The sequence below is a fragment of the Carettochelys insculpta genome, chromosome 3 (assembly GCF_033958435.1).
Source record: "Carettochelys insculpta isolate YL-2023 chromosome 3, ASM3395843v1, whole genome shotgun sequence".
Lineage (NCBI taxonomy): Eukaryota > Metazoa > Chordata > Testudines > Carettochelyidae > Carettochelys > Carettochelys insculpta.
This window is the reverse complement of record NC_134139.1, coordinates 6,157,891-6,176,287: the sequence shown is the minus strand read 5'-3', so window position 1 is coordinate 6,176,287 and position 18,397 is coordinate 6,157,891. Positions and strand designations below refer to the sequence as shown.

The 18,397-nt window shown below is 44.0% G+C and overlaps 1 protein-coding gene across 3 annotated transcripts in view; it reads right to left on the bottom strand.

Moving 5' to 3' along the window:
- RALGAPA2 (Ral GTPase activating protein catalytic subunit alpha 2) overlaps positions 1–18,397 on the bottom strand; it is a 377,942-nt gene that overhangs the window by 347,517 nt on the left and 12,028 nt on the right. For all 3 annotated transcript variants that reach the window (XM_074989296.1, XM_074989298.1, XM_074989297.1), the window contains 2 exons: positions 10,588–10,698; positions 6,841–6,890 (listed from right to left, as the gene is read on the bottom strand). In XM_074989296.1, the coding sequence (XP_074845397.1) occupies positions 6,841–6,890; positions 10,588–10,698 (161 nt within the window). The remainder of the gene's footprint in view (positions 1–6,840; positions 6,891–10,587; positions 10,699–18,397) is intronic.

The window sequence follows — 18,397 nt, the reverse complement described above, 5'->3', positions numbered from 1 at the left end:
TAAAAATAAGTTGTTTGTTAGGCCCAATTACAGTGTGTGAAAAATGCTTTTTAGAATTAAATCACTTGTATGTGTGTGAATGTTTTGCACCTTTCCACTGAGTAAGGGGGGGAACATGTATTACTGAGCATGGTAAGATTTTCTATCATCGAGATGGCCCAACACATAATGTAGAATTCCAAATACTGTGACAGTGGGAACTTTAGAAACATACCAATACTTTTTATTCTTAAACACAAACTGAAGACCACAACAGCGCACACATTTGCTTGCGATGAGGGAGTTCTTCAGGTAAAGGAGAAGCAAATACAGGACTCTTAAGTAAGAGGCTGTGAGGGTGTGTGTTGTGTTTGTGGCTTTCAGTGGCTGTGGCATTTTTCTGCTCTGTGATATGTGGCTATTTTTTTCTTTTTCTCCCCTCCCTCCCGCCCCGCCCCCCACGCCACAGAGGGTGGACTGGGACTGGCAGCTGGAAAGTGTTGGCTTCTAAATAAACTTGATATCTAGAAGCCTCTGCTGATTGGCTGAGCCTCAGTAAGGGGAGGGACTTTGAGGCAGTTCAGGGCTTTATAAAGCAGTGTCCAAGTGAACAGGTGAGCTTGTGAACAGGGAGTTAGAGAGGGAGTGGCAGGGGCCAGGGACCCTTGCCTTTCTTTTAAATCCCTCTTCTAGGATGGCAGGCATGGATAGTGACAGGTCTGCTGTTGTTACCTGCTCAGGATGCGCAATGTTTGTCTTCCTCCCCAAAGAAAGAAGGGATTTCGTCTGCACTAAGGGCAAGATGGTCTCCATTTTAGAAGAAAAAATTAGAGAACTGGAGGTTCAAGTGTCAACCCTACGCTCTATCAGGGAGGATGTAGATTTCCTTGACAGAAGGGAGGGTTTAATCTTGCAAACACGGCAGGCAGAAGAATCGGAGAGGGCAGTAAGGGATGAAGCAGAGAACTGGCAGCATATAACTTCGAGAAGAAAAAGAAGCCCGGTTCACAAGTCCCCCATCGATATAGAGATAAGTAATGAATGATCTTGAGCGGGTTACTGTGGATTATGTGGCGCTGGGAAGAAGGGTCAAAGAATTTGGAGCGCAAGTGGTGTTCTCGTCCATCCATCCTGTCAAAGGGAAAGGGCTAGGTAGGGTCCATCAAACTGAGGAAGTAAATGCACGGTTATGCAGGTGGTCTCGGAGAGAGGGCTTTGGATTCTTCAATCATTGGATACTGTTCCGGGGACAAGGATTATTGGAAAGAGATGGGGTCTACCTAACCAAGAGAGGAAGGAGCATTTTCGCAAGTAGGCTTGCAAACTTAGTGAGGAGAGCTTTAAACTAGGTTCGCTGGGGGACGGTGACCAAAACCCTGAGGGTAGAAAGGAAGTTGGATGCCGGGAAGAAATGCAAAGAGGAATGTACAACAAAAGCAGATCCCTCATTCGAGTAGAGAGGGCAGGGAGATCGACTGGTTATCTAAGGTGTTTGTACACCAGTGCCAGAAGCCTGGGTAACAAGCAGGAGGAATTAGAAGCCCTGGCCCAGTTCAAGAACTAAGACTTGATTGGGATAACGGACTTGGGGGGATGACTCACATGACTCGAGCGCTGTCATGAAAGGGTATAAACTGTTCAGGAAGAAAAGGCAAGGGAGAAAAGGAGGAGGAGTTGCACTGTATGTAAGAGAGCACTATGACTGCTTGGAACTCCAGTATATAGAGGAAGAAAAGCCTGTTGAAAATCTATGGGTCAAGCTTAGTGGTGTAGGCAGCACCGTAGATGTGGTGGTTGCTGTCTGCTATAGGCCACCAAATCAGGATGATGAGGTAGATGAGGCTTTTTTTGGACAACAAAGAGAAGTTTCCGGATCGCAGGCTCTCGTTATCATGGGGGACTTTAATTACCCTGACATCTGTTGGGAGACCAATATGGCGGTACACAAGCAGTCCAGGAAGTTTCTGGAGAATGTTGGAGATCACTTCTTGGTACAAGTGCTGAAGGACCCAACCAGAGGTCATGTGCAGCTCGACCTGCTGCTTACAAACAGGGAGGAACTAACAGGGAAGGTAGAGTGACAACCTGGGAAGCAGTGATCATGAGATGGTAGACTTCAGGATCCTGACCAAAGGAAGGAAAGAGCAGTAAATTACACACCTTGGACTTCAGAAAAGCAGACTGATTCCTTCAGGAACCTGATGGGCAGGATTTCCTGTGATGCTACCATGAAGGGAAAAGGAGACCAAGAAAACTGGCAGTATTTTAAGGAAGCCCTATTGAAGGCACAGAAAGAAACCGTCCCGGTGCACAGCAAGAGAAGTAAATATGGTAGGAGACCAGACTGGCTTAATGGGGAAATCCTTGGAAAACTTAGGCACAAAAAGGGAGCTTACAAAAAGTGAAAACTTGGACTGATGTCTAGGGAGGGATAAAAACATATAGCTCGAGAATGTAGGGCAGTTATCAGGAAGGCAAAAGTGCAACTGGAACTGCGACTCGCGAGGAATGTGAAGGATAACAAGAAAAGTTTCTCCAGGCATGTTAGTAAGAACAAGGTGATCAGAGAGGGTGTGGGGTCCCTAGTGGATGAGGGAGGTAACCTAGTGACAGATGATGTAGGGAGAGCTGAAGTACTTAATGCTTTCTTTGCCTCTGTCTTCACCAACAAGGACAGCTCCCAGACTAATGTGATAAGTGATGCACTGTGAGATGAAGGTGGACAGCCTTTGATGGGGAAAGAACAGGTTAACGGCTATCTAAAAAAGCTAAACGTACATAAATCCATGGGCCTGGACCTAATTCATCCAAGGGTTCTGAGGGAGTTGGCGTATGTCATTGACGAGCCCTTGGCCGTGATCTTTGAAAAGTCGTGGGGATCAGGAGAGATCCCGGATGATTGGAAAAAGGCAAATGTAGTGCCCATCTTTAAAAAAGGGAAGAAGGATGATCCAGAGAACTATAGGCTGGTCAGTCTTACATCAGCACCTGGAAAAATCATGGAGGGGCTCCTCAAGGAACTCATTTTGAGGCACCTGGAGGAGGGGAAAGTGATCACGAATAGTCAGCATGGATTCATGAAGGGCAAGTCATGCCTGACCAATATGATTAGTTTCTACAATGAGATAACTGGCTCTGTGGATGCGGGGGCGGCAGGGAATCAATGGATGGGATTTATCTTGACTTTAGCAAAGCTTTTGTAGCCAGACAAAATCTCCCCACTACAGACCAGCTTTTGCCTCCCCTCTAAGGTGCCTCAGAGCACTCAGGGCACTGAACAGCAGTTAAACAGCACAGTCTTTGATGTCTCTCACTGAGGCCCAGATGTGCTGGCTCATAGTGACCCTGAGAAACAGAAAACACAGATAGAGAGCTAGCAGGCTAACTGTCAATAAGGGGGGCCTCAGGAAGTCACCCCAGCTGGCATTGATGCCCACACAGCCATCCCAGAAGAGAAATCTCTGCCCTTGTAAAAGAATGTCCTGTACTCCCAAATTGCTTATCTCCTGTCTTACAAGTGCAAATTAAGTAAGAATTGCCCTTGTAAAAACTGGCGTCACAAAAGACAGACCAGTACGATCTGGCACCACAGATAAGAGAATACGTGACCTAAGGGGTATAAAGATGGGCCCAGCAGCACTCTGACTCTGAGTGCATTCCACCCAACTACCTGCTGGTCAGGTCAGGTGATTGCCTCCCGAGGTCCGCAACTGGGTACGCCCAACCTCGTATTCGTCTTTCCACGGAACTGAGTGACCAATCCGGCTTGGCTACGCTGGTATCGAGAGATGCAAGGAGGGTAAGATACACCCACATTAAGGTCTCCTTTTTGTGTACAGAGATAAAGAATTAGAGCTCTGTAACTAGATGTTGTTGTATTAAGATATCATTGTGTTAGATGGTAACAGATATCTTTGCATTGGATTGTAACGTAACCTGTTAACACCTGTACTCTGCTCGCATATAAGAAGTAGACAATAGCCTTTTGTAACCGCACGCTTATAACTTAACTAGTTACAAGTTTATTAAGCTAAAGTTATAAGCCTGACTGCTGTTACTCTCTGTCACTGCAAAACAGCCGGCAAAATAAGAAGAACTTTACCCATTTGGTTACCACAGCCTGGCCATAGGTCAGAGTGCTAGGAGCTCCCTGCTCTAGCAGTAAAAAAACTGGGTTGTTTAGGACCCAGGGGCATCCATCAGCCTGGCCCAGGCTGCCCATGCTCTTGCAGTTAAAGACTCGGATGGTAACAAGGGCATAGTTGGTACCTCACCACACATTACCCGGCCACCGGCTAACAGCTTTTGATACAGTCTCCCACAACATCCTTGTCAGCAAGTTAAAGGAATGTGGATTGGATAAATGGACGGTAAGATGGATAGAAAGCTGGATAGAAGGTCAGGCACAGCAGGTAGCGATCAACGGCTTGATGTCAGGATGGCGGTTGGTTTCTAGTGGAGTGCCCCAAGGTTCGGTTCAGTTCTGGATCCTCTTCTGTTCAACATATTTATCAGTGATCTGGATGAGGGGTTGAATTGCACCCTCAGCACATTTGCAGATGACACTAAGCTAGGGAGAGAGGTAGATACACTGGAGGGTAGGGATAGGGTCCAGAGTGACAGACAAATTGGAAGTCTAGGCTACAAGAAATCTGATGAGGTTCAATAAGGACAAGTGCAGAGTCCTGCACTTGGGCCGGAAGAATCACAAGCACTGTTACAGGCTGTGGTCTGACTGGCTCGGTAGTAGTTCTGCAGAAAAGGACCTGGGGAGTTGTAGTGGATGAGAAGATGGACATGAGTCAACAGTGTGCCGTTGTAGCCAAGAAGGCTAATGGCATATTAGGTTGCATCAAGAGGAGCGTTGCCAGTAGATCCAGAGAAGTGATTATTTCTCTTTATTTGGCTTTTGTGAGGCCACATCTGGAGTACCGTGTCCAGTTCTGGGCCCTCAATTATAGGAAGGATGTGGATACACTGGAGAGGGTCCAGCGGAGGGTGACCAATATAATTAGGGGGCTGGAGCATATGACCTACGAAGAAAGGTTGAGAGCATTGAGACTGTTTAGTCTGCAGAAGAGAAGACTGATGGGGGACTTTATAACAGCCTTCAACTTACTGAAGGGAGATTGGAAAGAGGCTGGAGAGTGGCTGTTCACAGTGGTCACAGATGGCAGAACACCAAACAATAGTCTCAAGTTGTGGTTGGGAAGGTCCAGGTTGAACATTAGGAAAAACATTTTCACTAGGAGGGTGGTGAAGCATTGGAATGGTCTACCCAGGGAAGTAGTGGAGTCTCCATCCCTGGAGGTGCTTAAGTCTCGCCTCGACAAAGCCCTGGCTGGGCTGATCTGATGGGTTTGGTCCTGCTTAGAGCAGGGGGCTGGACTCGATGGCTTTTTTAGGTCTCTTCCAGCTCTATTCTATGATTCTATGATTTGTGTTGAAAGATCCTATTAGTTAGGCTGAAAGGCACCTTTAGCTGAAGTATGTGTTTTAACCTGCCTTTGTGGTTTTCATTTTCTTCCCTCAGGGAAATCTCCATTCACATGACATTTCACCACAGTTCTAAGAGTTTGTCATTCTAACACCGGATGGCTGTGAAGACTCTTTGGATATCTGAAGTTCTAGATATTTTGGATATCTGAAATCCTAGATACACACAAAGCTCTAGAGAAGCAGGAACTGAATGTGAAATTTGGAGAGGAAAGGATGACAATTTTAAAATGCAAGAAAAGGAAAGTATTGGGCAGCAGAATAAGTCTTATGCCAAGTGGAGACTTTCAGCATTCAAGTCTGTGTTCCCCACGATTTTAATTTCAGCTTGCATTTCACTTTGTGCAGGAAAACATCTGTTGCTCATTCAACAAGACACATATACACAGGAAACATGACTCAAATTGAAGGGGATAACTTACAAAGTTATTCTAACTTGTTTTTAGCTATTTCATCTCAATTATAAATCACATGTTGCTACCAGAAAGCAAACGCTCAATCCCTTAATAGGCTGAAGCGTCCTTACTCAAACTTAAAAAAGCTAGGAAAACTTTGGTTAAATTTAATTTTTCTCCTTGGCTAACAGTTACCGCAATATAAAGGGTGGTCGGTGCTTTGAAAAATTATAGAAGGGGAAAAAAAAAGGTATCTCAGGAATTTTAAACTGCAGAAAATTAAAAGATTTATGATGTCTTTAGAAATAACGTAGCACTTTTACACCCTAAATGTCATCTCATTCATGGCACAGACAGAGGTAATACTATTAAATACAGAATGCCCAGCGATATAAATTAACATATAGAATATTTATTTCCAGAGAGTGGTTTTATAGTTCTACAATATTTATGATCTAAAATAATTTAGATGTGATTTTAGTTACACTTTTAATTACCATTCAGCACAAAGCCTACAAGGCAAAAGTCAAGAGATTTTTAAAAAAAAAAAAAAATCTTTGACTCTTATTGGGAGCAACTGACTAATATAATTTATAACAGTGATTAAAGGGTAGGGGAGTCTAGAACTAGGCTCCATATAATGCTGCAAGATGAAATAGCTTTTATTTTCCATTTTAATTTCTTACGTCTGGATATTTTTCAAGTTCATGGTATTAATGTACCATAATACAGAGTTTAATTTCCCAATATTTAGTTTAACAAGCAGTATTACTAAATACAGGGCCTGAATCTCTACTAGCTTGCAACTTATATAGTCACTGACGTGTGACAAATTGAAATAAAACAGTAACATTTTCATTGGCCCGAATTAAACTTACTATGCACAGATGTAAAAGATTACATAAGGAACGAAGTAGTGAAGATTTGTAGGTCTCATAATGGAGTTAACAAATGTAAAGACATAACTTACTTCAAAAAGAAACAGAATTGAGTCCAGCTCCTCCCTTTGTGATTTATTCCCTGCAATACAGAAAATATTTCATTTTTGTTGTTCTATAATTATAAGAAAACAAATTTAAAAAAAAAAAAAAAAATCGCATTCTGTTCCTTTTAAGTGAACTGAAAGGCTTCAAGCCAGTACAAGAAGTTACATCAAGCCCATATGCAAGCGGGGTGTGAATGCTCCATAGGCACACCATCCTGGCTCCTGGCCTCCTCCCCAACCAGCCTGGCCAGGGCAAGCGGGGCAGGAGGCAGAAGCTACAGGAAATCGTCTCTGTAAAGCCTCCCCAGCACTCTCAGTGTGGCACCCCACTGGGTCTTCACAGCCCACTGTGCTCTGTTTCTCTGCAGGAGGCCCCAGTACCATATACCCCCAAGCCCACACAGTACCACTCTGGCCTGCTGGACTCCACTCCCTGTTGGCTGTGTGCTCCATGGCTCAGGGTCTATCTGCCCTGCCTCAACTGGGTGCACACCTGCAGCAGCCTGCTTCCCTCAGGGCAACACCTTCCCCTTTTAGTCAGAGCCTTTCCGGTGCAGCTTTTGGCTCCACAGCACTGCTCCTTTAGGCTGCTGCCTTGAGGACAGCCTCTCCTAGCCAGCTGAGCACAAAGGACAGGACACAGAGGAGGGTTGGGCTGGGAGCCTTGGAGCAGGTGGGAAGGGGGGGCCCCTGGTCCCCCACAAGACCCTGACATGTGCTGCTGGCACTCTTGGGAGGAGTGGAGAGGATCTGGTTGTGGGCACTATGTGCTAGCTCCGGGAGCCTGGATGGGGAACTTGGCTTGTGCACCAGGGTCAGGCCAACTGTTTTGGCCCCCAAATCTCATTGGGATTTGGGCAAGACAGTGGCAGTGCTGAGCCGCCCATGGAGGCACAGCATCATCATTTGCTGCAGCAGCCTCTGGGCCCATCTGTGCCCAGACCCAGCAGGATGAGGGGGGAGCTGTGCTAGCCAGCTGGATTCTAGGGTGTGAGAACTGCAGGAGCACAGCAGCTAAAAGCATCTAGCAGTTAACAGTATGTGGCACCTTCCCTCTGGGTTCAGTGTGGCTGGAGAAGATGAGAGAGCAGCCCTCAGTGTGCCACTCATTTGGGCAGGCCCCTGTTTGTGGAACATGGGGTCCCACGCTGGCAGGAAGGGAAGGGTTAGTGATCCTCACTGAGGGTGTTCAGCAACTGGTGCTTTGAGTCAGTGTAACAGAGTGGTCCAGGGCCGTAGGTGAGGTGCCTAAAGATGGACTCAGGCTTGTTTGGGGATTTTACAGGTAGTTTTACAGTCCCTTATGTGTGAGACTGATTAAACCTGCTATCAACTGAACAGAAACAGCAACCTGCCCTTTTTCAGTTACAGCAAGCTAGAGTTTTTCTGTTTTCCAGCAGGCTCACAGCTCAGAGAAGTATAGGTGGGTAGGTTCTGATATATATCTTTTTTTGAAGTCAAAGTTGTCATGTAACCAGGCAACCATGGGGCATTTCAGCAAAGTAGGTAGATTGGTATGTAACACCCTTACTGACCTACCCCTCCCATTTCCTGGGTGCCAGACCTACATGACAATGTTACAGTGTTTTAGGGGTCTACCCTAGATCCCATATTACTTAATATTTTCACTCAGGACTGATAAGGAAGTGAAGAGTTTTCCTTATAAAATGTTGAGAATATCGCTAGACTGGGAGGTGTCACTTTTAGAGGATAGGATTAGAATTCTAAACTATCCTGATCTGAAATCAATGGTAAAATTCCACAAAGACAAGTGTAAAGCCTTTAGGAAGGAAAAAAAATCAAATGCACAACTACAAAACTGGAAATAACTCTTTAGTTGGATACTACTACTTTAAAGATCTGGGGGTTATAGTGAAACACAAATTTAAAATAAGCCAACAATGTCATATTATTACAAAAAAGTCATTCAAGAGAGTCTTCATAGGAATGTTGTAAGATGCAGGTCATTGTTCTACTCTGGTTGGCAATGAAGAAACCTCAGCTTGACTGCTATGTCCAATTCTGGGCACCAGCTTGAAGAAAGATGTTGGTAAATTGGCAAGAATCCAGAGAACAGCAACAAAAATGAGGAAAGGTCTAGAAATCCTGACCTGTGAGGAAGGTTAAAAAGTCCATGTTTCTTGAGAAAAAATTGTGAGAGGGACCTGATAACAGTCTTTGAATCTGTTAAATTTTGTTATAAAAGAGGACAGGGATCAACTGTCTTCCAGGTCCATGGAAGATCAAGTAGTAAGGGGCTCAATCTGCAGCAAGAGACAGTTAGGTTAGGGAATAGGAAAATCTAACTATAAATGAACTAGAAAAATTTAGTCCTGACAAATCTACTATAAAGTAGTTGCACGACTGGTTGGAAAACCATATTCAGGGAGTAGTTACCACCAGCATACAGTCAAGCTGGAAAGGCATACTGAGTGGGGTCCCATTCTATTTAGTATCTTCACTAATGATACAGATAATAGCAGGGAGAATACAGATGTAAAGTTCATAGATCATACCCAGCTGAGAGGCATTGCAAGTGCTTTGGAGGATAGGATTAGAATTCAATATGACCTTGACAAAATAGAGAAATGGTCTGAAATACATAGCATGGGATTCAAAAAGAACAAATGCAAGAAAGGAATCACTTGCGCACATACAAAATGGGAAGGGTTAACAAGCCACTTCACCTTGACTGGTTGGGTAAAATGTGCCAGCTACTTATGCTAAACTGTTTGCTTTAGTGTTTCATCCGTGACACTGAGTTCCTTTACCGTGCCTGAGGAAGAGTTCCCTTATAAGGGACTGGGGATAGGTGGCATAACCTGTGGTCACAGCTGGGCTGAGGTCTGCCCACCAATGACAGGAGACACAGGTAAGCAAGAGTCAGGATCAAACTCAGGCTGGGGGCAGAGGTCAGAAGTACAAGATTAGAGTCAGGAGGCAAAAGTCACTCAGGCACTAACTGGAGTTAGTAACAAAGTCTGGCAATGCAGCCCCGATCTGTGATTGTCCAGACAACTTCCTGGGGCAACACAACCAGCGGGCTCCAGGCTACCGTCACTCTAGGTTTCCTGGAGGGTACTTCCTGCAACTCCTACTCTCCACAGTGCTTCAATGCAGGTTCAAAAAAACCCTCCATTATAGATATGGGTAGACACATTTATGGCTACTGGGAAAGTCAAGCACATAATAGTCAGCGCATTTTAAATTAGCAGTAGTTAAAAATCAGCAATATCTCCACACCTACAATTATCTTTTAAATGCTTTTTTTGTAGGCCATGATTTTTACACGTACCTATACACCAGCTTTTATTGACAGTTCTAAGCAGTTTCCCTTTAAGAAATCCAAATGCTTAGGAAAAAATCAGAAATTGAAGGGAATGCCCATAAATTGCTTTAAAAAGTTGGGTTTTTTTGGCTCGAGATTATAAAATGAAGCTTAAGTACCTGGAAACTGAAAATGCAGTAGTATTGATGATATGGGTATGATAAAATATTATAATGGACAGCATTATGAATATCGCAAGACATGAAAGACACCTTTAATCAGATCTGAAGAAGTGGGTCTGTCCCACGAAAGCTCATCACCTAATAAATTATTTTGTAAGTCTTTAAAGTGCTACTTGACTGCCTTTTTACCTTTAATTATAGAGTGTGTTGTATTGGAATGATATTGAAACGTTTTAAAGAACATCTCAGGGTTCATCCTGGGAAAACCACAAGACAGATTACCTTTTTGTTTCAAGTTGTTTTCCAGTGTTATGAAGTTTTCATAGAAGATAAAATAAATTTGAGAGTAGTTGATCTCAAAAAATTGCTTCAGGTCACTTCCATCGGCAATATCTGAAAAATTAAGAAAAAGTACAAGTTAAGAATATACGTAACTTTCAAACACCAGAAGTATGAAACCTGTAATTTAAAAAAAAAAAAAAAAAAAATGAAAAATCCCCCATTAATGTAGCAATGACAGAAAAGTCAATTTTCTATAAAATATTTAACATTAAATTTATTCTATACTACTCATGCCCAAAAATGGATATTTTAACTCTGTTCATTTCCCTTTACCAAAGGGAGCGGAAGAAAAATGGATATTTTCATGAAAACTGTACCCAATTCTTTAAGCACAAGTTTTGTCCTATCTTTTACAAATAAAGATAACAGAGGTCCAAACACTCAAACTTATGTATACATTTGTGGTCAACAAACAAAAGACAGAAAGGTGTCTAACTAGCCAGCTACATTTACAAAAATGATTGCAAAATAAACTGCACTGATCGAACACAAATTATGCATGCACATGGCTCTATATATGGTTATAAAAACCTAAAAGAAGCCCCCTGAATTAATTTGGTGACCAGATGATTGCATGCACCACATTCTAAGAACATACAGATTCTATTAACAGCATTCACTAGTCAAATTCTGCTACAAAGCAACAGGGAAACTCACCAATATAATATTGCTTTACATTATGGAAGTCTCTACCAGGCACCATCAATAGGGTTGTGCTCTGAAATGGGCTTTGAACGGCTCAAATGCTGAGACCAGCTGCTCTCAAAGGCCATGTCTACACTGGAGGGTTTTGTCAATAAAACTGGCATTTTGTCGACAAAACCCAGGGAGCATGCAGATGCCCAAGGCATTCTGCCAAACAGTAAATCTACAGAATTAAGCATTTTTGTCAACAGTCTTATCCTGCTCCCCACAAGGCATAATGCCTCTGTCGACAGAAAGATGACCTGGACATTCCGGGGTGGCTCTCTGTTGATAATTAGCGCTTCCAGGACACCACACAGCCCTGTCTACTGCGCTTCCAGTTGACTGCTGAGTTGAGACAGTGGTCAAGCAGTCCAGCCACTCATTATCAACAGAGCGGATCTGGCAATTTGGCCACAATCTGTCAACAGAAGTTTTGTCGGAAGATACCTCTATCAACAAATCGCTATAATCTTGACATAGCCAAACTGTGGGTTGGGACCCCAAATTGAGTCGCAATCTCATTTTAATAGGGTGCCAAGGCTAGTGTGAGACTTGCTGGAGCCCAGGGCTAGAGCCCAACATCAAGATCCACCACCCAGGGCCAAAGCCCAATTTTTGAGTCCTACTGCCCAGGGCTGAAGCCCAACCTGAGGATTTCAGCCCTTGGTGGCAGGGCTCAGGATTACAGGCCCCCCCAACTTGAGCCGAAGCCCTTGGTCATGGCTTTGACCCACATACAAACACCGGAGCTGGTGGGGTTTGGGCTTAGCTCTGGCCCCCTGCCTGGGGCAAACTCAGGCTTCAGTCCCCTCTCCTGAGGTCATGTAATAATTTTGTTGTCAGAAAAAGTTTGAGAACCCCTGCTCTAGCTATAGATGGTCAATCTGTGGAAAATTTCACAGCAGGTTAGATCCTGTATCTTTTGAATTCTCTGCGCCATGTTTGTTTGTTTTCTCTTCATAATTTGTTTTTACTGGAAGAATGAATTTGGACACCAGCTGATGCTTTTCTTGGTAGACCTACTGTTCTTTGCTGAAAAATAGGAACACTAAACCTAAAACACAGGAGCACTCTGAGAAACAGAGATAGTACAAACATATATAAAATCTCTCGGAAGGATTTTTCTTTTTGAGATATTAATTTCTGAGAACATCTTCATATCAGCAAAATCACATTTTACAACAGTAGAATTAATTTTATATTTTGGAAAATTAATTTATGTTTTATTTCAAATGCATCTTTATAATTAAATATGTTTAGCAAGTCAAAGCATACAGTACAGTCACAATATTAAAACAAAAATTGAATTTATTATCCTAATAAGTGGTCTGATTTTCAGAAATATTACAAAAAAATTTTTGCCAAGCACATCAGAAGCAAGAAGCCTGCTAAACCAGCAGCGGAGCCACTGGTTGAATGAAGGGCTAAAGAAGCTCCTAAGGACAATAAAGCCATTTGGAAAAACTAAATGAACTCTTTTGCATTGGTCTTCAGAGCTGACAACGTGAGGAAATTCCCAAACCTGAATCAATCATTCTTAAAGTGTCAAACCTGAGGAAGTCCCAGACTGAGACATCATTAAAAGATGTTTTGGAGCAAATTGATTAAAAAAAAACAAACAGTAATAAGTCACCAGGAGCATATGACATCACCCAAGAATTCTGAAGGCACTCACATGGAAAATTGCAGAATCACTCACTGTGGTTTGAACCTATCCTTTAAATCAGTTTCTGTGCCAAATGACCAGAGGATTGCTAATATGATGCCATCCTTATTTCTGAGTTGCTGCTGGAGGTAGCTCTGCCTTCGAAGCTAGTCTCCCAGCGACAAGCCACTATTTTACAGCTGCCTGGCTCTGACAGCAAAGTGGTTGCCTGCAGCCGTGCTGAAGTAATGGCAGTAGTACTGTAACTCCAGTTATCACCACCTCGCAAGCGCTCCCCACAATGCTTTTTTTTTGGGCCAGGACTGCCACAATTACAAAACCATGACATCTGAGATTTAAATAGCTGAAAACATGAAATTTACTATTTTTAAAATCCTGTGACCATTCAATTTGTCAAAATGGACCACGAATTGTGTAGAGCCTTAAATATACTTTATGTGGTACATGACATTGTGATACATTTATAAAGGTTAAGCTGACCTCAAAAGTTTGAGATGTTTCAGCCTGATTCTGCATGTACTGTAATTCAACAAAAAAGCGCTTATTCAAATTTGAGGAACTGCTGAGTCAGTACCTTGTCAATGTATGTTAATGGATTATATAGTAGGCCTTAAAAATAGGTCGTAATTTCAAATTCAACTTTAAGGTGGTTAATTTTATGAAAAATAGAAAGAATCAAAAAAAGTTTATTTAAGTTTTATCTATCCTGTCAAGGTAGGCCAACCCCAACAATGCACTGGAAATAACAGCCTGAACTAAATGGTTTTTTCCCCCCTCTCTCTGAATGCCTTCTGTAAAAACAGAATACAAAGCTTCTATTTATAGGCTTTCACATAAAAGAGATGAGATCATAAACACTCTCCCTTCTATTCATGATAGAGTGAGGGATGGAATGCCTAATCAAAAAATAAACTCATTAACAAGGGGGTAGATAACCACTCATTTGTACTGTTTTTCTGAGATAAGCATACATTTTTATAGCTACATCCTCTTCCTTCCAAACTATTTGGTTGCTAAAATTCTCTTGCAGAACACAAAGAAACAATCTACAACTTTGAATGACAAAAAGTCAAAAGGGCATTCAACAGCAATACACTCCTTTTACTGCAGGAGCATGAGCTTTTTGAGTTAGAGTAGACATTTAAATTCGACACATTACCCGCAGTATGAACAGAGGCATCAACTACCTCATGCATTACAAGGACTGCTTCCCTTCCTTTAATGTCAGGCAGGACAATTAACACCCCCACCCCCCAGCCCCGTCACCCCGTTCCTTCTATCCTGTTTGATTTGTCAGTTTTTATTGCAATATTTTTTCTTTTTGGTCCTCTGTACTTATGTCAGTCTCTATTAGAAATAAATTGATCTGAAGAAGTGGGTCTGTCCCACGAAAGCTCATCACCAAATAAATCATGTTGTTAGTCTTTGAAGTGCTACATTTCTGATGCTTTGTTTTGTTGGAGTACAGACTAACATGGTTACCTCTCCATTACCATGCAGGAATAACAGTCAGTTCAAGTAAAATTAAGGTTCTGTTGAAATTCTGCTGTCAGTTCCTGGTACAAATGATCAACTGAAAAAAATTCTGGAAAATCATGTGTAGTAGATCTCTGAATTTCCTTATTTAATTATACCCAGCGAAAAAACATTTGACCTCCTCCACACAGCAATGAAAGGAATACAGAGACAGATTCTACAAGCACAGGAGAAATCTTACACTGCTGAATGGACCTCTCAGATCGGGAGACAAGAGCAAAGAAAGAAATGAATACACAGTAAGCCAGATATATGAGGCTTGTCTGATGGCAGAACTTCAGATCTCAATCTTGCCTTTCTGTTCCAACACAAGTTGGAAGCCCCAGGGAAGTAGGGGCTTCCATATCTTTCTAATGAAGCTTTCTTAACCAAATGAAGCACCACCACTGTCAATAATGTCTATTAACTTTTGGTGCAGGGTTTAGCAAAATCCCACCAGCTCAGCATTTCTACCCACCCAGTCAGCTGATTATCAGAGCATTCTGGCAGAAGGCGTTCAGCTGCTCCTCTACAAACCTTGCTCTAACCTATAGTAGAACTGCTCTCTTGACCCTCCTACTACCTGTGCAGAAGTCAGGGCTTCCTCCTGCCAAGCCAGCGTTAGAGGGGTACACTACAGAGCTGCTCCAGTCTGAAGTACGGTGAGCAATTGAGATGAGTGTCTGTCTCAAGAGGCAGTGCACTGTGGCTAAGATTTCTCCAGCAGCTAGCTCTCTCACTGTTCCTGCCCCATACACCCCATCTCTGCAGAGTGTGGGAGGGAGAAGAAAATTGAGCAGCACAGCTTTCCTTGTCTTAAAGAGACTGCACATGGCATCTCTCAGGGCACTTCTACACTTCCAAGAAGACTGAACCAGTCAGGGTCAATCTTCTGGGGTTCTACTTCATGTGTCTGGTAGAGATGTGGGATGTCAATCTGTCTGGAGTTGACAGTCGACCCTTGTACTCCTTGCTATCGTGAGGAGTAAGGCAGGTTGACAGGAGAAAGGCGCCCGTTGACCTCCCCACAGTGAAGACAGTCAGGTAAGTTGATTTCAAATATGTTGATTCTAAGTACCCAACTGCCATAGGGTAGCTAGAATTGCATACAGTCATACCCCGAGATACACCCATTCGGGTTATGAGAATTCAAGTTTACAAGGAGTTTGATTTAAAACCCCTACCTCGTCTTATGAGGCATTTCCTCAAATTTACAAGGACCAGTTTCAATTTCGTGCGCCTCAGCGGGATGCGGACGCCCTGCAGCAGGAGAAAGGCTGAGGCTCCAGGCAAAGGCTGCCTGCAGCTGCACCCCGCCTGGCATGTCTCTCCGCAGCGCCCAGCGGCAGTTTCCCAGAGCCCCCAGCCCAGCCTTTACCTGTGTCTGGTCTGGGTCTCCGCCTCAGCTCTGCAGCAGTGGCGTGCCCAGGCCCAGCTGGTGGCTGTGGGCTCCCAGGTGCTCCTGCGAGACGTGGCGGCTAGGCGCACAGCCCATCCCGGACCCGTCCCTGCTGCTCACTCCCCGGGCGGCTAGGGGGCTGCCACTGCCAGCCACTGCCAGCTGGGCACCGCTTGCTGCCTGTGGTGTTCCTTTGCATTTAGTGCCTCAGCCGCTGCTGGTGGGGCCTCTCTGCCACGCAGCCCTGCACAAGGAAGGCATCACCCCTTGCCAACTGGTGGCCTCCTGTGCCTGCCTAGCTCCCCATGCAGCCAGCCCGACACTGTCCCTTCCCCACTTAACCTAAGCTGTGCTCAGGCCGGGCTGCCTTCTCATGCCCTGCTCTGCCCTGCCACCCCCTTGCACCAGCCCCACTTCTGTGGCTATGGGCAGCTACCCAGCTTTGCACCCCCCTCCCAGGCACTCTTCGATTTCCATTCCCCTGTCTCTGCAGGTAAACAGACATATTGTAGAGTAATTAATGAAGGGAAAATGCCTTGTTAGGTTGTGTTATGATAACTAATGTTCACTATTGAAGCAACTGCGTTAATTTTACTGGGATTTGGTGTTGTTTTAGCATGAATGTGTGTAAATTTTGGGGCTCAGGAACGCACGCAATTTTTTCCCATTGAAATTAATGGTAATTACATTTTCAACTTACCAGAATTCGCCCTAAGAGGAAACAAAAAGCAGTCAATTAGCACGTTAAAGACTAGCAAAATGGTATCTCGGATATAGCTGGGAGTGTTGGTGGCATAGGGTTTGAGGAGGGAGTCCACGTAACTGGATAGTCCGGTGGTAAGGGTGCCAATACCCGAAATGATAGGGTGTCCAGAGTTTCCAGGTTTGTGGATTTTGGGAAGTAAGTAGAATAATCCAGGCTGCGGCTCAGATGGTGTGTCTGAGTTAATGAGGTCCCGAGTAGCAGCAGGGAGTTCCTTCAGTAGTTGTTGTAATTTCCTTTGAAATTCCAAAGTGGGATCAGCGGAGAGAGGTCTGTAAAATGTGGTGTTGGAGAGTTGTCTGGCTGCCTCCCGTTCATAGTCTGACCTATTCAGGATGACAACAGCACCCCCTTTGTCAGCTGGTTTGATTACAATGTCTGGGTTATTTTTGAGACTCTGGACAGCATGGCATTCAGCATAGTTCAGATTATGTCTCATTTGGCATTGTTTGTGTATAATGTCAGCCTGAGCACGGTTGCGGAAGCACTGTACGTAGAAGTCCAGACTTCCACTACGACCCTCAGGGGGAGTCCACATAGAGTTCTTCTTCTTTTGTTGTTGGTGGGGGGGGGGGCGAGAGAGTCGGACTGTTGTTCATAGGTGTGTTGGAAAAATTCCTTTAGACGGAGGCGGCGAAAGAAGGCTTCAAGATCACCACAGAATTGTATTAAGTTCGTGGACGAGGTAGGACAGAAGGAAAGACCCAGGGATAAGAGAGACTCCTCTGCTGGGCTGAGTTGGTAGTTTGAAAGGTTAACAATGTTGTTGGTAGAGCTACTGTTATTGTGGTTGAAGTATCCTGAGGAATGAAGTAAAAGTGCCACTTCTTGACTGCTTTTTGTTTTGATAGTGTATAGACTAGCACGGCTTCCTCTCTGCCCTAAGAGGAGTTTTTCAGGAACAAATTACCCTTGTAAGGCGGGGGAAGACTGTATCTGAAATCAACTTACCTGCCTAGCGTAGACCAAGCCTCAAAAACGTACCTACCAGAAGCCAGCACACATACACACACAGGCTTTACACAAGGGGGTCTGAGGGGTGCATTAGTGCTACCTGATCCTTCCCCGCTCTGCACCCGCAGCCACCATTCCCTGCTCCACCCTCATCCACCTCCGCCCCCTCCCCAAGGCAGAGGCTGTCCACAGCCACAACCACAAGGAATTGCCTCCTGCACTCACCACATGGCACTTCACTGTTCCTTCCCAGCCCGCTGAGCCCTGCAGAGTCGGGGAGTAAAGGGAGGCCAAGAAGAGAGGATTGTTTTCATCACTTCAAAAACTTAAATTCCTGTTACTACTACCTCCTTCAACTTTAAAGCACTAGTCGATGAATTTACTGACTTGTGATATATAAAACAGTAATTAACCTTTATATTATTATTGTATTATTGTTAAACCAGTGTTTTCCCCAGTAAGGGAATGTTGAAGCAGGGCACTTATTTCAAAGCTGCCCCCATCTTCACTGCCAATCTGCAATTCGAAGTCTGCACTTTGAAATTCGTGCAGCCACCATTATGCTAATGAGGTGCTGAATACACAAGTTAGCGCTTTCTTAGCCTGTTTTGAATTGCCTCATTATCATGCCCCCTCTGACGGGAGAGTGCAAGTGTAGAAGCAGCCTAAGCTATTCCCTGCAACAGAAGTGATCCTTTCAAAAAAAAAAAAACTTAGGAGAACCTGAAGGGTAGTGAGGGAAAACTTGTACTGCAACTATCCTTCC